Consider the following 20,409-nt stretch of genomic DNA (forward strand, 5'->3'; position numbering starts at 1 on the left):
AATGAGCTCTGGGGAGCACTCACCGCCAAGCCCCCAGCCCCCTAAAAGCCAGTCCCAACTGCCTTCCCTTTCCTTCAGGAGTCCCTGCCCCAACAAATTACCACAGCAAACTCCCTGGGTTGGGGCTTTTATATATTAAAGGAAAAGCTTTTATTGGGAAGAAAAAAAAAACAAAAACACAACGGTTTATTTATTTCTCAGTAATGGCATCTTTGTGGGGAAGAAAAGCGGGTACCGGGATTCACATCCCTCTGGGGCAGGAGGCTCAAGCTGTCCACAGTCCCCTGTCCCTCCCGGACACTTGGGGGTGGGGGGTGGAGGAATGAAAGGGAAGAAGCAGGGTATGATTGAGAAAGCTAACGAGTAGACAAAAGGCACTGGTAGGTGAGCTCTTGGGCCTGTGAGAGGGAGGGCACTGGCCCCGGGCTCCTTGGCATCCAGACCTGGTGGCTAGTCCTTTCCCTTCCCTTTCTTGGCTGTAAAACAAGCAAGAAACAACGTTGTTAGCTGAGTTCAGGTGACCCAGTAGAGACACCGCCCCCCTAACCCCCCCCCAGCCTATACATTAGGGAGAAAATTCTGCCCCCTAGTGGCTGTAGATAAGCGGACCCCGGTACCCCGTGGGAGAGCGCAGCCATATTGATGCTGGACCTACCCCCACACCAACTTCTATACTTTCACTGGTGCTCGGAAAATCTTCGGAAAATCTTCAAGTTCTTGGTCCCTGCAGCCCTCAGCCTCCACCTCCTCCCCTAACAAGTGGGCTGATTCACCTCTGCCCTGATGGCCTCTCTGGGCTGCTGTGAATCAGGAACCAGCTAAGGGATGGCAGGACCGTGAAGTCCTTCTGATACTAGAAAGGACCCAGGCTGACCAAATGTTCCCTCTGGCTGGAGAGATGACAAAGCGAAGCCCTTCCAGGACAACTCCCTGAATCCTAAGCAAAATGCTCCAACAGAACAGAGCGCGTTTGTACTTCCACTCGGGCCAGAAGGACTTAATAACTCCTGAGCACCTTCTGTGGGCCACCCTCAGTACCTGCCCACCTAAGGTATCTCTACAGACAGGAAAAACCGAGGGCAGAGATGTCAGGAAGTCACCCGCCACATCCAAAACCTCAGGCTTAACCATTCCCTTTCACAGGTGGTGGCAGCCCCTGGCAATGACCCCCACACCCTCCTCCACTTCCCTGACCTTTGGCTTTGGCTTTGGTCTTGGAGGTGCAGGGCTTGGTCACGCGGATGGTCTCCTGGCACTGGGCATTGTACCGCGCCTTCTTCAGGGTGCCTTGGCGGGCTTTGGTGCCCGTGCCCCCATCACACGCCCCCCAGCTCTCAAACTTGTACTTGCAGTCGGCTGGCGGGAGAGCGCCCCGGGTCAGATCTGGGAGGCCAGTGGCTGGAGCCCACAGACCTGCCCAGGTTTCGGTGAGGCTGGGCCCGTCCCCTCTCCTGCCCTCCGCCTGCACCCCACCTCACCTCCAAACTCCTTCTTCCAGTTGCAAGGCACCCTGCACCGGATGCGCTGAGTCTGGGCCCCACAGGTACCCTCGCGGAAACCCACGCCGCAGTCCTTGCTGCTGGGGGTGCAGGGCCCCCAGGTCCACTCCGCGCACTCGCTCCCCGGGCCGCCCTTCTTCACTTTGTCTAAGACGCACGGGGAACGGAGCTCAGACATACTCGGGGATCGCTTCCTGGGGTCCGGGCCTCGGAACCCCGGCGGCCAGGCCCGAGGCTGCCGGCCTCACCGGCCCGTCTCCAGCCCTCCTCCAGTCCCCCACACCCCGTATCACCTTTCTTTTTGGCCACCGCGGAGGTGAGCGCCAGCAGGGTGAGGAGGGCGAGGAGGAGGACGCCTCGGTGCTGCATCCTGCGGAGGAGAGGTCGGGTCAGAGGCCCCCGCCCGCCCCCTTCCCCACGGGGGGCCGCACGCGCGCACCTCCCACCCCCGTCCCCACGCTCCAGGCCCACGGGCCGCGGCGGCGGCGTCTGGAGGGCTCTGGGGTCGGCCCCTCGCCGCTAGCCGGGGCGCACAGCCGCAGGCGTCTCCCTGGGGGCGGCCTGGAGCCCAGGACGCAGCTCAGACCCCCACACGCCTCCGGGCTCCGGGTAGCCTGGGGCCCAGCGGGCGAGGGGCCGAGGCCGCCGCCGCACGTCGGCCGGGGCCCCCGCGCGCTCACTCGCTCGCTGCCCGCCGTGCTGCGCTCCCTCCCGCGCCGGGCCCGTCCCGCTCCGGCCGCCGCGGCCCCTTTTGTCTCCAGAACCGGTCTGAGCCGGTCACATGGGCCCCCGCCCCTTCCCGCCCCCCACCCCCACCGAGGAAGGACCCGCCCCGCCCCCTCCCCTCAAACCCGCGCCGCCCCCGACCCCGGCGTCCCCGCCTCCGCTCCCGCCCCGCGCCCCCGGGCGCTTCTACCCCGGCTTCCCGCCGCGGGTCCCCGCACCCCCCGTTCGCCCCGCCCGGGCCGTCCGCGTTCAGACGACGGGCTCTGCCGGCTCCCCCCGCCCCATCTCCCGAGCCCGGGTCTCCCGGCCCCAGGACCCTGTCCTGCCCTGGCTCCCCCGGCCCCTGCCCCAGCCCCAGCTTTCCGCCGCCGCCTCTGCCCCCTCCCCGGGGCCGTTCTCTTTCCCCGCTGGACGCCCGCCTTCCTTCCCGGGGAGGGAAGACTGGGAGGATGGGGACTTGGGAGGGAGCTCGGAGCCTCGGGGGTGTCACGGGTCCCAGCGCTCGGCGCGGGGCCCGCATTCCAGCCTGTGTGCGGCTCCGTCCCCCGATGACTGTTTAACCCCGTCGAGGACCGGCCCTCTGCGCCCCTTAGCTGCTGGGGAAGGAGTGCCAGCCCCCACCTCGGGTCGCTTCACCAAGTGTACAGGGAGCCGCTCTGCTCGGTGCTCGGGGAGCCCCAGAGAAAGCGCTCGGGCTCGGGGGATGCGGACGGCGCCGCGCCTTTCAGGAGCGCAGGTTTTCGGGGGCGGGAGCTGGAGGAAGTTGGGGGGTTGGGGAGGAGCCCGCAGGCCTGGATTTGGTGAGGCTTGGGAGCTGACAAGCGCCGTCTGAGAAGTTCCAGACCCAGCCAAGGCGGCGGCTGCTGCAAATGCCCACCCGTTCCGACCCTGGGGCCTCGGGGATCACCTCACCCGATCCCCTAAACAACAAAAGTAACTGGGGCCTGGGGGAGAGGGCTTGCCCAAGGCCACAGGGCAAAGGGGCCAAAGAATCCAGGCCTCGCCCCCCGCCCCACCTCTCTTTCACTTTCATTGTTGTCGTCCCTGCGGGAAGCGGGAAGCGAGAGGAAATCGGCTCCTCCCCCGGCCCCGGCGAGCCGTGCCGCCAGGCCGAGGTCAGGTCCCGGGCAGGCCCTGAGACCCTACCCCCAAACAGGAACCAGGATCCCCCAGAAGAGGGTCTGTAGAGGCCCAGGGTGTCCAGTCTCCCCACCACCAGACCCCGCTGCTTCTGGAAGACCTCCTCCGCAAGAAAAAAAGAGCAGAAAGGAAAAAAGTCCACTTTACTGAGTCACACCCAGCTGTAAACATGTCACCACGAGAGCCCCACTCCAACCCCCAGGCCACACGGCGGCGGTGGTGAAATGACTGGGTACACGGGGAGGGTCCGGGGGGTAGGAGCCAAGCAGGGCGGCGGGCAGGCAAACGCAGCAGGCTCCGTGTTTCCGGGAGGAAGCCCCGGGGACGGTGGGGTCGGGGCAGGAGAGAGGGCCCAAGCTGCCCGCAGGCTCAGAGTCGGGGCCCTCGCGGCCCAGGAGGCTTAGGAAGCCTCTTCCCGAAGGCTCCCTGATAAGGGCCCCAAGCCCCGCTGCCCTCCCCCGCTACCCCTAACTCCTAGGGAGGGCACCCGCCGCAGGGACGGTGACGGTGGCCCTGAGGTGGTCCCGCCCCAGTCCCCCAAAGGCCTGCCCGGCCCAGTCCAGTTTCTTGTTCCCCTGTCAGGCCCGGGTCAGGCTGCAGCCTCAGGGGGACAGGTGGGATCCCCCAGCTCCTCAGAGTCCAGCCCCAGGCCTGGGCGGCTCCTCAGGGGGCAGCACGGGGCTCCTTCCCTGGGGCACGGGTCCCCCCGTGGTCGTCCGACTGGAATGTGGCAGCGAGGTGGGCGATGAGGGGGCTCCTCCCCTGGCTGGCCCTGTCCCTCCTGCTACACGGCCGTCTCTTGGTCCTCCCGCTGGATCATCTGGTAGTGCTGCCGGTTCTCCAGGTAGGCGGCGAGCTCCGTGTCCTGAGCCTTCTCGGCCCGCTGCCGGGGAGTGTCGCCCTGGAGGAGGGGGGGGCTGCCATCACTTCAGGGGCCTGAGGAGAGGGCAGGGGACCTTCCATCCAGGTGGCCGGTGAGGAAAGGAAAAGCTTCAAAGGACAGGCAGTCGTGGGCTGCCCACCCGCCCCAACACCCCCTTCTCCAGCGCAGGCTCAGGTTTCTCAGAGTCCGGAGGGTGTGGGTTGAAGGACAGCTTCCAGTCCTAAGAGGTGGCTCTCCTCCATGGCTCGGCGCTCACAAGGGCCCGCGCTGGGGAAGGGGCTCCCTGCCAGTCTGCTCACCTGCTGGTCTGTCTTCATGAGAGAGGCCCCCGCCTCCACGATGTAGTGGCAGATGGTACGCTGGCCCAGGGCTGCCGCCTGGTGCAGACAAGTCTCCCCGCTGTGGAAACAGGGACTGGCTGTGGACCCCCATCCTGTCCTCGGGGCCCTCTTGTCCCGTCTCCAGAGGGCTATCAGACACAGAAGGGAACTCCGGGCTGTGGGGCAAGGGCCGAGCGGATGTGGCCTGTAAGGGTTTCTAGGCTCTGACCGGCTGAGTGGGAGGGGCTAGATGAAGGCGGGGCAGTTTCCAGGGTGACCAAGGTCTCGCACTGCCCAGATACTCACTTCTCCTCCACAGCGTCAAGGATCTCTGGGGGGGCTGGAGGAGAGGGGAGGGGGCGGTCAGGGAAGCCGGCCATCTCCCCTCCTCCCGCCCTGGCCCCGGGGCCCCAGTGGCCCAGCTCACCGTGGTCCAGCAGGTAGCGGACCACGTCCTTGCTGCCCGTGCTGACGGCATGGTGCAGGAGCGTGCGGCTCTGCTCGTCCCGGTGCATGAGGTCGCCCCCAGCTCGGTGCAGCTCCTGGAGCTGAGGGCAGGAGGCAGAGCAGGGCTGGGGCTCCTCACGGCCACCCGCGTGCCAGCCACAGAAATGTCCCCCAACTCCCATAGGCCGCAGGCCTGACCCTACTGTGCTCACACACGTCATCCCTCTGGGCGTCTTTCTGAAGTGTAGGGCAGAGACCCGGGGCTTCTGGGCTCCCTGGGAGCACTGAGCACCAGGCCCTGGGGCCTGTGGTTCCTCTAAGACTTGCTCCTCTCTGAGCACCGGGGACAGGCACACTGTGCTAGCAAGCCCCTACGAAGGGACACTGTGAGCTGGACAGGGGCAAGGTGGAATGGGACAATCAGCACAGAGACCCTGCAGAGGGCCAGACGACGACAGGCTAACTGGGCCCCACCCAGAGGCCCTGCCCCCTGGGGGGCGGGAGCTCGGGGCGGCGGGGCGGGGGGCCGAGCCCTCCTAGTACCTTACAGAAGTTGTTCCTCTTGGCGGCCTCTATCAGCTCCTCACCTGCACGGAACACCTGCCCGTTACACCCTGGGGCCGCAGGCGCCGGCCCTGTGTGGGTGCAGACGTGCTGGGCGGAGGCATGGGCCTGCCCAGGGCGGGGGCCCTGGCGGGTTGTGGCTGTGGGGGGCTGTGGGGGGCTGTGGGGGGCTCCACCCCCACCGGGACCCGGGAGAAGGGAGAGGCCTCACCTTTAGGGGGCGCCGCATCCCCTGGTAGTGACCTGCAAGCAGAGCAGGATGAGACGGACCCAGCGACAGCTGTCACCCCCCTGCCCCAACCAGGGGGCGCCCTGTGTTCTGCCGACAGTTTACTGAGTGCCTCCTACACAGCAGGTGCCACGCCGGGTGCCGGCGACACAGCAGTGAACAAGACACATGGAGAGCTTGCTCTTGCGGAGCTTACATTCTAGTCAGGGAGACAGACCCGTCAGCAAAGAAAGAAGGCCTCCTCAGAGCGGGCAGGGCTACGAAGAACACAAGGCGGCGTGCTGGGGTCTCACAGCAACGTCAGCCGGGGCTCCTGGGAAGACTTCTCTGGGGAGGAAACTCCCAAGCTGAGGTGTGAGTGGAGCGGGGAGGACCGGGGACAGTCCTGAGGCGGGCACACTGGAGGCCGCGAAGGGCCGGGAAAGGGCACGGCGCTGGGCAGTGCGGACGGAGGGGAGCTCGGAGGCCCCGGCTCAGGCTGCCGTGCTCAGATGTTGGGGGACAGCGGACAGGACTGCAGAGGAGAGGTCAGAGGGGGAGCCCGGGTCTCCGGCCAGAGCAGCAGGGTGGATGGCGGCACCACTTCCCCCGGGGCGGGGGGGCGGCAAAGGGCTGGTCAGTTGGGTTTTGGCCAGGTTTGGTTCTCTGCCAGTGACTCAGCCAGGGAGGGGCCTGTGGGGACCCGGCAGCCAGCTGGACAGTGGACACGCGTTTGGCGCTAAAGGCAGGAGGTCAGGAGGTACCGGCTTGTAGGCGGGGTTTCGAGCCCGGGGACTGGAGGAGACGCAGGACTCACCGGAGCGTGGGTGAGCAGGGGGAGGTGGGGAGAGGGGAAGTGGGGGTTGGGAGGTCAGGCCGGGCCGATGCCCCCAGCAGCTCAGGGTCCAAGATATAAATCTCGTCCTGTGCGATCTCAGTCACATAGTTGAGGTGTTCCTGTGGGTGGGGAGGTCAGGGGCCAGGAGTCAGGAACCTTCCAGGGTAGCCGACGGTGGGAGTACAGATGCAGCCAGGCCCGCGGGCCCGGAGAAGCCTCCGGCAGGCGGAACCTCCGTGAGGGGGCCCTGCCAGTCTCCCTCCCCGCTGCCTTCCCAGCTCCTTCCCACTGCTGAGCCTTTGCCCGGGGCACCCCGCACCTGACCAGAAGTGCCTTCACCCGTGTGGCTCACCGGCCACTTTTCTGGGCACCCGCCAGCTCCCTCTGCCTGTGGGCAGCGTGCCTACCCCCCATCTGCGAGCACGGGCCGGTGTGCCGGCACCCCCCAGGAGGCCGAGGGGCAAGCCCGTCTGTGGAGGTGCGGGCCAAAGGCAGAGGGGCCCCGGGGTGGTGCTCACCTGGGCCCGGTCGATCCTGTAGAAGCGGCTGGCAGTGGTGGCTGTGAGGGGGGCAGAGAGCTGTCTGAGGCGGCAGGAGGCCCTTATACAGGCCCAGATAGTCGCTGCCCCACCGGGAGCCCTGCGGGAGGGGGCAGGACACAGCCCGGGGACACCAGGAGCTGGTCCTTTGGGGCCACTCACCATCTAGGAAGCACCACTTAGGGGACAGTTTCTGGGAGGTGGGGGACTTGGCTCCAGCACCTTCGGGCTCCTGCCAAGAGAAGCAAAGGCCGAGAGTTGGCAGAGAACAGAAACTAGAGCGGGTGGGCCCACACGGGGCAGGCTCCCGACCCCCTCACCTGCTGGAGCCTCTCGATGTGGGCGCGGCAGAGCTCCAGGTCGCTGTCTCCGGGGACCACCACGGTGCCCAGTGGCACGGCTGGTGGGCAGAGCAGGCTGTCAGCGGCTGGCCGTACCCCCCCTGCCTGGCCCTCAGGGCCCCCAGCAGCTCCTTGCCACCCAAGCCCCCCCCCCGCCCCGCTTGCCACTCACAGGCCTCCTTGAGCTGCTCCTTGTCATAGTGCAGGGCCTCGTAGTCGTGCATGCTGACCCTGCTCACCTGGATCCGCAGCTGCTCAGGCACGGGCTGCTGGCTGAGGCACAGGCGGTAAGAGAGCACTCGGGAAGGATCCTCGGCCGGGCGCCAGACCGAGGGGCCCTGCCCCTCTTTCCCGGGACAGAGCAACTGGTAGCCCCCTCTCCAGCTGGGGAACCTGAGGCTCGAGAGAGGGGCAGCGTCTGGTGGTGGCTGGGAGGGGAACATACTCGCTGTGCAGGGGGGCGGTGCTCCGCCGCTTGGCCTTCTGCACCATAGTGGCCTGGTTGCGCAGGGCGATGCGAATGCGCGAGGCCGCGAGCTTGCAGGGCTCACCATCCACCTGCACTGGGATGGCCTTGGACGTGGTGAGTACCACCTCACGGCACTGTGTCAACCGCTCGCCGTGCCCGCCTACCTGCAGCGCCGCCTGTGGGTGCAGGAGGCTCAGGTCAGGGGCAGGGGTAGTGGGGCCCCAAGCTCTGTTCCCCGCATGGATGCTCTGGCCAGGGAACAGAGCGACAACAATCCCCCAGAGAGCAGAGGGAGGATAGGACCCCAGTCAGAGAGGGGAGGGGAGAGTGAGACCCTGGTCAGAGAAGGGAGGGGGAACCCCAGCCAGGGAGAGGAGCATGAATTCTCCCATCTTGGCCAGTGAAGGGAAGTTTGGTGACACTCCCCCCTTCCACCTTTTTTTTTTTTTAGATTTTTTATTTATTTATTTGACAGAGAGAGAGAGACAGTGAGAGAGGGAACACAAGCAGGGAGAGTGGGAGAGGGAGAAGCAGGCTTCCCGCAGAACAGGGAGCCCAATGCGGGGCTCGATCCCAGAACCCTGGGACCATGACCTGAGCCGAAGGCAGACACTTAACGACTGAGCCACCCAGGCGCCCCTCCCCCTTCCATCTTGGGACAGTGCTCCTGGTCACTGTGGGGACAGAGCCAGGGCTCCAGGCAGGTCCCATGCTGGCCCACTCACCAGAGATGTCATGGTAAAGCCAATGACCTCGAGGTAGCCATCGTCGTGCCGCTGGGGCTCAAAGTCGTGGTGCTCCCCAGGGTGGCCCCAGGGCATGGTGCCTGCACAGTACCTGAAGGGGAAGGTAACACAAGGGCCTTCAGAGGACTGTCGTGCAGGGTGGAGACATCAGGGCACACACAGGGCCCTCCTGTCCTCACCTGGGGATATTCAGGAAAACAATGCACTGGGGTTTCAGGTCCTGAATCTTGGGGGTCAGGTCAGTTCCGTCACACTGCAGGCAGGACCAGGGGAGGGTGTAGGGTATATATGGTGCCAAGGTGGCCTCCGTCCCCGCTGGGCTCACCTACCCTGCCTGCCGGCTTGGCCCACTTACCACCACTCGGATGTGCTTGGCCAAGTCCTTAGAGCTACCCATCAGGAAGTCAGAGAAGGCTGTCTGTGGGCGAGAGAGGGCGTCACCATCTGGCGACAGGGACTTTTGCTCACCACTGCCCGGCAGGGGTCCTGTGGCCTGGCACATACAGGTATGCAGGGGGCACAGGCAGGAGAATAGTGGGCATGGCGGGGGGGGGAGAGGGGGGGGCCTGTTGCTAGCAGATCCCAGACTCACCCCGGCATAGAACATCTTATTCCGAAAGCGGCTGTTGAACTTCTCTGGGTTGGCCTCTGGGGGGCGACAAGAACCGGGACAGTCAGTCATTCTGAACCTGCTGGGGCTTCCCAGGCTGGGGTGGGGAACGAGGGCTGGGAACTGCCAGGGGCAAGTTCTGACCCTCTCGGGACCCTCCTGTGTCCTCCCCTCCCCAGCCTCCCGATGCTTTCGCAGCAAGTGGTTGCCCACCTCGAGACTCATGAAATTCCAGGGTGACGTGGGCATCAAAGCCCAGGCTGAAGTAGTTGTTGAAGACATCCAGGGGCAGCTGGAAAAAGGTCAAGGGCCCAGCATGAGGGCTGGGCCACACAGCCACCTCCCTGCTCTGGCCACCAGGCTGGCTTGGCCCACGCAGTTTTGGACGCCTTTCCCACAGTTAACAGGATCCGCCAGAAAGCTCTTCCCTCTAGCCCGAAGCCTGCCTCCAGTTCTGCCCTCTCGGCTCCCAGCTCCCGTGGGGCTGCTCCAAGTGCCCCGTATACCAAACACCCTGGGCCCTGCTGGCATGCTCTCCCCTGGCTTTCCAGTCCCCCCACCCCCGACACTTCATCCACAAGTGCCGTATTCTGTAGGGGCTCCGTGAGAACGGGGACTTTGTTTTGTTGCTGCTTAAAATGATGCCTGGCATGTGGTGGATATTCACTAAATATTTGCCCAGAGGCTAGCTTATGGGGTACCATTATTACCATCGTACAGGAGAGGCCGAAAGTCTGGAGAAATGAAGAGATTTGTCCACAGCCCCAGAACCGGCAAGTGGGACAGAGGGCTTTCCCCATCATGGCCCTGGCCGACCTACCCGGTCAGTGGCACCCTCATCACGCTCCTCTGGCCCTGCGTCGGGGTTGGGCTCAGCACAGAGGTCCCAGCGGTCTAGCTGCACCACATTCCCCTCCTCCACGTGGGAGAGGATCTTGGACACAGGCTCATCCGTGTAGCCCTGGGGGGACAAGGCAGGAACTGAGCCTCTCTTGGGGAGAGCCCCCCCCAGCAGCACAGCCCACCCCCACTCCCCGCCTCTGGGCTCTTACCCCACCCCAGTTGAGGGTACGGGCCAAGTCATTGCCAGTGCCCAGGGGCAGAATGGCAACAGGGGGTGGTGGCTTTAAGCGCAGCTGGTCCAGAGTGGAGAGGATCCAGCCAACCTGGAGGGGGCAGAGCAGAAGAGGCCAGGTCAGACCAGCGGGGGCCCAGGCTCGGGCCCCCGCTGGAGAGGCAGGAGGACTCACCGTGCCGTCGCCTCCACACGCCAGGATGCGCAGGTTGTGCACTTTGCGGTACATCTCCAGCCTAGAGTCAGAGGACAGGAACAGGGCCAGGGTACGTGCGCCTGGCCCTCTGCGCCAGGCAAGCCCTCCCCACCATCTCCACAGAGCCACGGCAAGTACTTACGCCTCCTTGGGCCCTCCCTGGCTCAGGTCAAAGACTTGTCGGGGGTTGAGATACCACAGGAAGGACTGGATGATCTTAGCGCCCTGTAGGGGGCACCGGGGGAGTTGGTCAGGGCTGGTGGACTGAGGTGGGGAGAAGCATGTGAGAAGGAGGAAGGACGTGGCTGTGGGAACCAGGCTCAGCAAAGGGCGAGGGGTGGAGACAGGCTCTGATTTCCTCAGGACCTCTGGGCAAGAGGGATGGGGCAGGAGCCTGCAATGGAACCTGGGAGCATTTGCTGGGGAGGGAAGGGTTGCGGAGCTTGACCCCGCTCCTCCCCCGGAGGCTTTCAGTGGAGAGGGAGGCTGTGCGTACCTGGTTGCCCCCACTCTTGGGGTTCACAAACACCAGCAGGGGCTTCATGAGGGGCGATGGGGTGGGCCTGATGATGAAGGGTCTCCAACGGCCCTCCTTGGAGACAGAGAGACTGTAAGACTCTACCCTGGCTGGACAGACCTCACGCTCGTTCTTGGCGGTGCCCCCTCACGTTCTGCCTCCAGGACAGACCTTAAGGTGGGCCTGGCCACAGAGAGGCAACTCGGATCTGGCCTCCCACCTTCCCCAGGGGCCCAGGGAGCTCAGTACTTCAAGAAACAGGCCCCTCCTTCCTGTTCATCTCCAGCTGCGCACCCAGCCCCAGGACTAACCTCTGGCCCTTTCTTGCTAGATTTCCTCTTGAAGGATGCTCTTTTTTTCTTCTTGCTTGCCTTGAGGGTATTCTGCAAGGGAAGCAGGGGCATTGGCAACAAGGCAGGTGGGCTGGGGCAGCTGGCAGAGCCCACGTGTGGGGGTGGTGTCAAGGGTGCAGGGCAGGACTCACCTGTGGCCTGCGGGCGCGGAGGATCCAGGTGGGTGGGATGACCACAGCAGCGTGCACGCCCAGGGAGCACGGCTCCTCTATCTGTTGCAGCATGAAGCAGGACACCTTGCTGTGGTACTAGAAGGGCGGGGGGCGCAGCTGAGCTCAGCCTGAACTGAGCCCTGTGGGGGCCCCCCTCGCAGTGTCACCCAAGGGACAGCCTCCGGGGGGCCGGGGCGAGCACCACTTACTGCCTGCTTGCACCAGGAGCAACTGATGGCCACAATCTCCTTGCTGTGGAAGGTGAACTTCTGCTGGAAGCCCTAGGGTGGAGAGGGTGGTTGGGGCACCAGCGGCCGGGCCCAGAGCAGCAGGCCCAGCCCCTCTTCCGTGGCCAACCTCTCTCCACCCAGGGAAATTGAGCCCATTTTAAAAAATTAAAACAACTGTCAAATAAGCCCCTGGAGCAGAGAGGCCTGCGATTCTCTGAAGTTACCTGCAAGGCGCTGGGTGCACACACCCGATCTGTTAGAAGGGGTCACAGCTAACTCCTGCCAGTGGAGATTCCCTCCTTCCTGACCCCAGACCCCGAAGCCCCCCGGTACATGCTTAGAGTGCTTCACACTTCTTCATGGCACCTGTCACATTCATTCCCTTGTTCATTCCACAGACATTTACTGAGGGCCTGCTGTGTGCCGGACCCCGTGCTCGGCACTGAAAGTGAGCAGAGGAAAGAGGGACGAGGCCCCGAGACCTTCCAGAGCCTGCGCTTACTGAGGGAAACAGAGCAGAAGCAGATGACGAGTAAGTGGCTGCCACGCTGTGGACTGTGCTCAGGAAGACTGCCCGCAGAGTCTGTCTTCAAGCCACAGCCTCCTCCAGGAAGGCAGGGACCTCATTACCCAGCTCGGGGCTCAGCACCCAACAGGGGCGCAACAAATACTGTGCTCAGTTACCAAATGAGTACATCTATATACAATTCTCAGAGGGCTCCCGCACGGCTTCAAGGCGGTCCAGATACACCGCACGAGAAGCTCACTTTCTTCCCTGCTCTCCTGCTCCGTCCAGAGACATGGGTGTTTTGGGACTGACGGGGCACCTCAGCCAGGTTGGGAGTGAGCCCTAGGACTCTGCACTCAGGAGACACCATTGGCCACGGGCAGCTCACACTGGACTCATGGCCCGAGGCTCGGGGGCCGCAGGGTCCAGGTCCGGGGAGGGGAGCGGGCTGGCCCACCTCCTGGGGCAGAGCCTCACCTTCCCACAGTGGCGACACTTGCCATCCTGGCGTCGCCGGTGTACCCAGTGGTGCCGCACAAAGGTTGGCTGGTGGAGGAGGAGAGAGAATCACTAGAGTGAGGGGTGGTGAGGGTTGAGCCCTGAGTGTGGCCTGCACCCCTCAATATATTAACGTGAGGCGTGGGGCTGCAGGAAGCTCTGCAGAAGCGTGAGTGAGAGCGGCTGGAGGCTTCTCTCCATGGCCTCCAGGTGGGGGCCGAGGCTCCGGCCGGGGAAGAAGAGCGAGGAGGCACGAGAGGCAAGCGGTGCCTCCCCCCTGCCCCGCAGGCAGGGCCAGCCAGGCCTTCCCCATCGAGGCCCTCTCCGAGCCTCAGCCCTGCACCTCCCTGCACCCCAGAGCAGCCTCAAAGGGGCACTCTGGAGACACTGCGGAGAAGGCCCCTCAGGAAACCTGGGGCCTCCTCACCCATAACTACCCTGGGCACTTACCTCACGGATGTTCCTGGAGCCTGATTCGCGGAAGGACGGCTTACAGCGGAAATTTATCTGTGAAGCATTGCAATGACCACCGAGATGTCAGAGCCTCCTTTCAGGGGCTCAGGCATCTAGCCACCTTCTCCAGCAAAGTGTCACTCAGGGTCATCCTCACAAGGCAGGGATAGCCCCAAATCATCCTGGGAGCCCTCAGAATGTGAGACCCCTCTTCTCAGAAGCCCTCCTGCATCCCTGCCGCCTCTCCACTAGCCAGAAGGACCCTTTCCTTCCTCTGTCAGTCCGCTGGCATGGGGGACACTGGGAGTGTCCACCTCCCCCACTAAAAGGCAGCACGCTGTGCTCCCCCCCAGATTTTCCCTCACCCTCTGGGGCTCCCAGCCGAGGTGCGTGCAGGCGCCCCGATCCTTGCTGGCAGACCTGCGCTGGCTGGTCCCTGGAGACCATTAGCTCATCCGTGGAAACTGGTCTGGTCTCCAGCTCGGGCTCTGGAACGCCTGGGGCTAGGTTTGTTTCTCTTTTCCCAACCGTCCCTGCTTCAGCCTTAGCACAGTTGCAGGGAAACCTTGCTCTAGGAGTCAGGGGCTGGGGCAAGTGGCCCACGTTAGCCTTGTTCATGCTGTTCCCAGTCCTACAGGCTTTCCCATGTGCTGCCTGGGGAGCCCTCCCACCCTCTGCCTGGACCTGCCTCCCCAGGGTTCCCTCTACTTCCCTTCGGAAGCACGGGGCCCAGACACGCCACCAGCTGTCGACACACTGCGGACAACCGTCCTTAGGGAAGGGTCTCTAGGGCAGGGGTATGTAGCGGACAGGGCCAAGCTTCGGCAAGACAACAGCCCATTCTAAATGTGGACGTCGGTGTGGGTAAAATGGTGTCTTGGCTGTCACTCACTCATTCATCCCACTAACAGTCAGTGAGCCCCACTCTGTGCCAGGCTTGTTCTGGGCAGTGGGGTAGGATAGATAAAAAGGGGGGAGACAGGATTCAAATGCAGGCATTTCAGCTCCAGGGTCTTTGGCTCTACACCACCACGCAGGCTGGGACGCTCTTGGCAGGTGAGGCGTGTAACGTGAATAGGCGTGCAGAGACACACACGTGTGTGTACAAGATGCCTTCGGCACCCAAAGGGGAGGGGCGGGAAAGGCTGAGCACGCATCCTCACCTTCTCCAGTTGTTCGATGCAGGGGGTGTGCACCACGATCTTGCAGGCTGCACACTTTCTCCGGGACACTGATTTCTGCTGCAGAAAACGAAGAGAGGGCCCTGAGGCACCAGGTAACTCCATCCAGGATGCTGCCCCAGGGCAGGAAGAGAAATCCTTACATGTGCCCCGGCACAGCTACCCTGTGTTCACTGGGAATTCGTAGTGCTGGCATCAGAACACAGTCCCCGTTCCTCCTGCCATCCTCAGGCAGCCCTCAGCAGGGGCACTCAGGAGAGCGCCTTGTTCCCACCTTCCCTGGAAAGGGCTACAGCTGTCAGGCCAGCAGAAGTCCGCCTACAGGCTTCTAGACCCGCTCCACCAGCAGGGGGCAGCATGCCACCCAGGGCTCACTCACCAGCATCTTAGCTACACAGTACTGCTCCCCAACATAGCAGAAGTCCCCCGACACGTTGGTCTCGAACCAGATGTGTTCCCCATACGTCGCGGACTCCTAGACCACGAGATGAGCGTGCTCAGCGCAAACCTGCTACCTGACCCATCAGTCAGTCCCTGCCCTGCCCTACAGACTCACCTCTCTCCCAAGACAAACCTGCTCCAGCTACCGCAATCTACTCTGCTCCATCCTGTTTCCCCACTGTCCCTATTTTTTTTTTCTGAAGATTTAAAAAGGTTTTTTTAAGTAATCTCTACACCCAATGTGGGGCTCAGACTTACAACCCCCGAGATGAAGAGCCGCAAGCTCCACCAACTGAGCCTGCCGGGCGCTCCTCCCACTATCCCTGCTCTTGAGGGCTGGGCTCAAACGTGTCCACCCCAGCAGGTCTGCCCTGATCCCAAAGGCCCATGGGCTCCTCCCGCAGTTGCCCCCCGCACTTCCCTCCACCTCCAGCTGCTGCCCTGGTACCCACCTGTCCCTCCCTCCCAGCACCCTGCCACTCACGCTCCAGTCCACAGTGCTCCGGATCTGCCGCTCTGGCTCGCTGCACAGGGCCCCGGGAGTGGGAGGAGGGGGTGCCAGGTGCTGGAGGCCCGACTTGGTGATGGCTTTCCTGCAGAAAAGGAGATCGCTGAGGCCAGCTGAGCACCTGGAGACTCTGCTTCCTTCCCCCCTTACCTGGGATCTCTGCCCTCACTGTGACTTCAACCCCTGGCCAAGACGGGGACCGCAGTGAGGAGGGTAGGGGATGCCCCACGGCAGCCTAGGGCTCTGGGAGGTTCCCTGCAGGAGCCTTAGCCCTCCTCACAGCCCTTGTGGGGTGCGCTGGCTTCCAGGCACTGTCCAGAGCTATTCCCAAGAGGGGTGGGGGGGCGGGCCGCAGGCCAGGCAGAGCCTAGAGCCTTCCCCCACCCAGCCCCCTCGCCCTGCCAGCCGCAGCTATACCTACGGAAGCAGGGCACTCCAGGTCTGGGGTCCTGCCGACTTGCGCCGTAGGGCCACCTGGCGCCTGCGGGACAGCGGGTGCGCACGGGCGGGCATCAGCGCACCAGCTGTGCTGCCTGAGGCTCTTCGGGCCCCAGGGCCAGGGTGCTGGCTGGGGGGCCGCTGCTGGCTCAGGCGCCGATAGTAACCATGCAGGCCCCAGAGGGCGTGGTCATACACCACGTCCGCAGGGACCAGGGGGGCCGAGGCCCGGCGCCGGCGCAGGCAGCGAAGCATGGGCACGAGGGTGCCCCGGTGTGAGGAGGGCCCTGGTGTCTTGGCGCCCGGCTGGGGGGCACTCAATGCCGCAACGGCCACGTCCTCCTCCTCAGGCATGCCTATGAGCCCAGCCAACAGCAGGGGTGTGCCCAGAGGCTGCGCCCCGACCGTGGCAGGCTGGGGGGCGGGCACCTCATCCACGACGAAGCGGGGGTTGCAGGCAGGGGGCACGGTGCTGGAGCGCTGGCGGCTGGTGCCCCGGGCCCCCACCCCGCAGCTCAGGAGGCAGCCCTGGAGCTGTGCGCTGGAGCGGCGCCGCTGGACCAGCAAGGAGGAGGCCTGCCCGGCAGGGGAGCGGCGTCGGGCCTTGCCTGTGGGCAGCCCCACGCTGCTGGGCCGCCGCTGCCCCTCCCCGGGGCCCGGCGCCTTCCGCTGGAAGCGTCTCCTAAAGAAGGTCTCCATGGCAGGGCCAGGCGGACGGCTGTTGGGCAGAGACCGGGAGCATCAGGAGCTGGGCCAGCCTATGGCCCACCCTGCGCCCAGGAGCCCAGTCACAGCCTCTGCCCTTTGAGCAGAGAAGGGACACAGGGGGAAAGGGGGAAGGCCCACGGCCTCTGACCTCCATAAACACGGTGTTTGAGGATACCACGGAATCCTCAGGGGAGCCCACATTTACCACTGCCGGAAGCACTAACACCCCGTCCCCCCCAATTATACCCTATGCTGCCCCAGGAGTAATGGGTACAAGGGGCTTCCTGCCAGCCATGTGGCTCCTCTGTCCAGGCACCATAAACCACAAAGCCCTGGCCTTTGACTCCCTCGCCTGAAGCTGATGGAAAAGAAAAAAAGGAAGCTGGAAGCCCGCAGTCCTGGGTTCCCGGTTGCAATCGGCCTCTACAGACGGAGGGGCCAAGGATAAGCCTTTTCTTTTCCTCTCATTGGGCCTTTGTTTGGCTACCGACTCAGGGCAGCTTAGGTTTAGGTGTCCCCTCCTGGGACATGGCACAAACTAAGCTATGATAATAAAACGAGGCTCTCTGAAAAGAAATTCAGTCCGGGTAAGACCCCCAGATTCTCTCAGCCCCAAGTCGTGGGGTCAGGCTGAGAGTGGCACTAGAAATGGAGCCAATCTGACTTAGGGATCAAAGGACCCTGGGGACCAAGGCCCTCAGGACTGAGGAGAGCCGCACAGGGGGAGAGCCACCCTAGGCCTCACGCAGGGCCACTTTGTATGGGGAGCAACAAGAGGACTGAGCCAAGAGAAAAGCCTTCCAGGTATGTTCTGGGTGTGCATCTCTACCTCTGAGCGGCTAAAAGAAAGAACTTTCCTGTACTAGACTGCTCTGTCTTACCCTTCTGCAGAGGCCTAGTATGGATCTCCCATGTGTGAAAGTACCGGCTGATGGGGGATGTTTGAACACCCTTCCAGCCCTGCTGCCAAGGGAGCCTGTGAACTGCACTGTGTCTGAGGGGCCAACGCTGGAAGCTCCAACTCTCCGCCCCAGAGTTCCCTCCTGCAGGGAGGCAGAACCCATGGGGACCGTCCTTCCTCAAACCATCCTCCCTTGACCTGTGCTGAACATGGGCCCAGCTTCCTTCACCAGCTCACCTACTCCCGGCTGCCTCTTCTTCACAGGCTGCTGGGATTACTGCACCCTCACTTCTTCCGAAGGTGGGGGAAGGGCAGGAAGCCTGGTAGGCTTGGGGGCCGGGAGGGGAATGCCTCCAGAATGCCCAGGGATGCCTGTGCCCCGCCATCAGGTGACCTCCTGGGCCCTGGCAGCCACAGAGAGGTCAGAGCCACAGCCATGGGACATCTGCCTGGGGCTGACAAGAGAAACCCGTCCGCCTGCTGAGGGCCTGGCAGAAGTCAGGCGTGGTGGTGGCTGGAAGCCTTGGACAAATGGTGGTGGGTGCTAGGCTGGAGGACTCAGGCCCGGGCTGCGTGTCTACTGCCTGTTTCTCCCACCACCCGCTCACCCACTCTTTAATCCGCGACGACCCCGGGAGTCTGGGCAAGCAACGCCAGGCCCCGGATGGGTGTGGGGGTGTTCAGGGAGAGGCACATGGGACCAAGGTGTCCGAGCTCCCGTGATCAGTGAGCAGCGGAGGCAGCGTGCCGGGGGGAGCAGTGCTCGAGACTGCCTGTTACAGTCCCCGGCCTCTGCAGGGGACAGGGAGAAGGGCAGGAGGTAAGCTCTGCGGGTAGGAGAACGAGTGTGGACAGAGCTCCCGGCTTCCTACTAAAATCAATAGCACCACAGCTGACATGTTTTGAGTGCCCACCATGTGCCAGGCACTCTGCTAAGCCCTTTACAAACACACGTATCATTTTATAAATTTATAAACCAGAGCAACGTGGAAGAATAGGTACTGCATCCTGCCATGTTCCTGATGGGAAACTGAGGCACAAGGAGGCAACTTGCCCGGAAGTCCACAGCGAGTCAATGGGGAGCCAGTGACGGAACCCAAGGCTGCGTGAAGGCAAAGCCTGTGTTCCAGGAGCCACAGTGGAGAGTAGGGTCTTTCCTTCTGGGCCATGGGGCTGGGACTGAGCGGGGATGGCGCAGGGAGGGGAACCCTAATAAAAGCAACAACGGCTCCATTGACTCAACACCTACAATGGGACAGGCCCCGAGCTAAGTACTTTCATTTATCATCTCACTTGATCCCCACCACAACCCCACGAGGCGGGCAGGGTCAGCGGCTCCGTTACAGAAAGGAGGCCTTAACAGGTGCAGTACGTGCTCCAGGTCACAAGGCCAGTCAGTGGCAGAACTGCGACCTGAACCCAGGGCTGCCTGACTCCGGTCTGCTCGGCACCCAGGAAGTGAAGCCCGAAGGCCCAGCTGCCCGTTGCTGCCCGGGCGCTGGCTCGTCAGCACTCCCCTGGGGTGTCAGCTTTCCCCGCCCATCTGGTCAGGCCGCCCTGTGACAGCTGCCCGGCCTGGAGATTAGTCACCCAGACACACCACCTGATGCTAGTGTCACCCAGAAAACAAAAGGCCACAGTCGGTAGGGGGAGGTGCTGCGGGCACTCTGTGAGCAGCGATGAGGCCTGGGCCCTGCCGGCTGCCCCAGACCCACACTGACAAGAGAGGCCTGGAGTCACATCGGCGGCCTGGCGGCGCAGTCACTGCGAGCGGGGCGCAAGGCGGGCTAGGCCAGGCCGCTGTTGGGTGACCTCGTGCAAAGCCGTCCCCACATGGGCCTCAGTTTCCTTGTTTGTCCAAGGAAGCTGCGAGACCGAATTGATATTTTATGACAATCTGTCCTGCACGGTACCCGTGCCTCTATGTTCCCAATGCCCCCTCCCCCCAGGCCCCACGCTTCCTGCTCCTCTGGTCTCCAGAGAAACCTCTGTCCTCTGGTTCCAGACTTCCTATCTCTGCCGAGGCTTCTCCTGGGTCCAGTCGGAAGCCCCCCGCGGGCCTCAGGCCCCAGCCTCTCCCCACCGCGCAGCCCCGAGGGGCGCTGTCTTCGCACCGCTCTGCTTGCCATCTGCAGCAACCCACGCGCTACGTGCAAAGGCCACTGGAGGAGGCCCCCCGGGGTTCTGACACCAACAGCAGAGCAAAACGGCTACCCCTCAGCCTTCGCGTGGGGGACCTCACACCCAAAGGGGACAGGGACCTCCAGCTGGCTGTCGAGGGCCCAAGGAGAACTCCCCAGCTCCGCTGGCTACGGGCTAGAAAGAACCAGACTCCTGGCCTCCCAGCCCAGACCATCTCACCCCCTATGTTAGTTTCAAGTGGAAAAGCCCAAGGGCCTTGGAATCCTGCATCTGCCATTGCTTTCCCGGGTGTGGATCGACTAACCTTTCTGATCCTCAACTTACTCCTCCGCAAAATGGGGATACCACCTAGTTCAGGAGGTTGGCCTAAGGGAGGTTCTGATAAAGTACCTGGTGCTACCAGGCAGAGGGGAGGGGCATGGCAGGGCCTACACCCGCAGTAGACACAGGGGTATGTGGATCGTGCCATCTCCTGGGGTTTGTCTCTGCCCGTGGCGGGAGTGGGAACCCAGAAAGGGAAGCAGGAGAACCCGGGGTGGCCACCACCCACCACATGAAGAATAGAGCCTGGCAGCCAGAGTCCCCTGGGGGTATCTGCCCATGCTGTAAGGGATGCCCTCTGCCCCTCATACCAGGCCTGGCGCCCCGAGGTGCTGGCACAGGACACCCTGTGGGATGCAGCCAGGGTTCCCACTCCCGGCTGCGAGCAGGGCCCCACATGCCCCTCTCCTCAGGGAAGGCTGGGAATGGTGCACAGTGGCCCCATTTCCAGCAGCCC

General features: G+C 63.5%; 2 protein-coding genes across 10 annotated transcripts in view; both read right to left on the minus strand.

The window, feature by feature from the left end:
- Positions 1 to 119: 119 nt before the first annotated feature.
- Positions 120 to 2,270, minus strand: MDK (midkine). Its single transcript, XM_021684783.1, has 5 exons — positions 2,180 to 2,270; positions 1,793 to 1,869; positions 1,479 to 1,646; positions 1,195 to 1,356; positions 120 to 476 (listed from the first exon to the last, which is right to left on the minus strand). The coding sequence occupies exons 2-5, from the start codon at positions 1,866 to 1,868 to the stop codon at positions 451 to 453; spliced, it is 432 nt and encodes a 143-aa protein (XP_021540458.1). The 5' UTR covers position 1,869; positions 2,180 to 2,270; the 3' UTR covers positions 120 to 450.
- A 1,221-nt stretch (positions 2,271 to 3,491) lies between these two features.
- The window catches only part of DGKZ (diacylglycerol kinase zeta), a 41,128-nt gene continuing 24,210 nt past the window's right edge, over positions 3,492 to 20,409 (minus strand). For 2 of the 9 annotated variants that reach the window (XM_044919827.1, XM_021685405.2), the window contains exons 2-31: positions 15,419 to 15,527; positions 14,873 to 14,968; positions 14,476 to 14,550; positions 13,310 to 13,366; positions 12,839 to 12,907; positions 11,833 to 11,904; positions 11,603 to 11,719; positions 11,430 to 11,501; positions 11,098 to 11,193; positions 10,744 to 10,826; positions 10,581 to 10,641; positions 10,383 to 10,496; positions 10,151 to 10,291; positions 9,544 to 9,622; positions 9,313 to 9,368; positions 9,076 to 9,138; positions 8,900 to 8,973; positions 8,700 to 8,811; positions 7,951 to 8,150; positions 7,678 to 7,778; positions 7,485 to 7,564; positions 7,327 to 7,396; positions 7,144 to 7,184; positions 6,605 to 6,744; positions 5,791 to 5,822; positions 5,559 to 5,602; positions 4,996 to 5,116; positions 4,875 to 4,908; positions 4,548 to 4,647; positions 3,492 to 4,266 (exon numbers count right to left, since the gene is read on the minus strand). In XM_044919827.1, the coding sequence (XP_044775762.1) occupies positions 4,150 to 4,266; positions 4,548 to 4,647; positions 4,875 to 4,908; positions 4,996 to 5,116; positions 5,559 to 5,602; positions 5,791 to 5,822; positions 6,605 to 6,744; positions 7,144 to 7,184; positions 7,327 to 7,396; positions 7,485 to 7,564; positions 7,678 to 7,778; positions 7,951 to 8,150; positions 8,700 to 8,811; positions 8,900 to 8,973; positions 9,076 to 9,138; positions 9,313 to 9,368; positions 9,544 to 9,622; positions 10,151 to 10,291; positions 10,383 to 10,496; positions 10,581 to 10,641; positions 10,744 to 10,826; positions 11,098 to 11,193; positions 11,430 to 11,501; positions 11,603 to 11,719; positions 11,833 to 11,904; positions 12,839 to 12,907; positions 13,310 to 13,366; positions 14,476 to 14,550; positions 14,873 to 14,968; positions 15,419 to 15,527 (2,626 nt within the window). In that variant the 3' untranslated portion in view covers positions 3,492 to 4,149. Of the gene's footprint in view, positions 4,267 to 4,547; positions 4,663 to 4,874; positions 4,909 to 4,995; positions 5,117 to 5,558; positions 5,651 to 5,790; positions 5,823 to 6,604; positions 6,745 to 7,143; positions 7,185 to 7,326; positions 7,397 to 7,484; positions 7,565 to 7,677; positions 7,779 to 7,950; positions 8,151 to 8,699; positions 8,812 to 8,899; positions 8,974 to 9,075; positions 9,139 to 9,312; positions 9,369 to 9,543; positions 9,623 to 10,150; positions 10,292 to 10,382; positions 10,497 to 10,580; positions 10,642 to 10,743; positions 10,827 to 11,097; positions 11,194 to 11,429; positions 11,502 to 11,602; positions 11,720 to 11,832; positions 11,905 to 12,838; positions 12,908 to 13,309; positions 13,367 to 14,475; positions 14,554 to 14,872; positions 14,969 to 15,418; positions 15,528 to 15,863; positions 16,580 to 20,409 lie in introns of those variants that run through there. The other 7 variants (XM_021685407.1, XM_021685399.1, XM_044919829.1 and 4 more) reach the window with 7 other exon arrangements.

This window comes from Neomonachus schauinslandi, chromosome 11 (assembly GCF_002201575.2).
Source record: "Neomonachus schauinslandi chromosome 11, ASM220157v2, whole genome shotgun sequence".
Taxonomy (NCBI): Eukaryota; Metazoa; Chordata; class Mammalia; order Carnivora; family Phocidae; genus Neomonachus; species Neomonachus schauinslandi.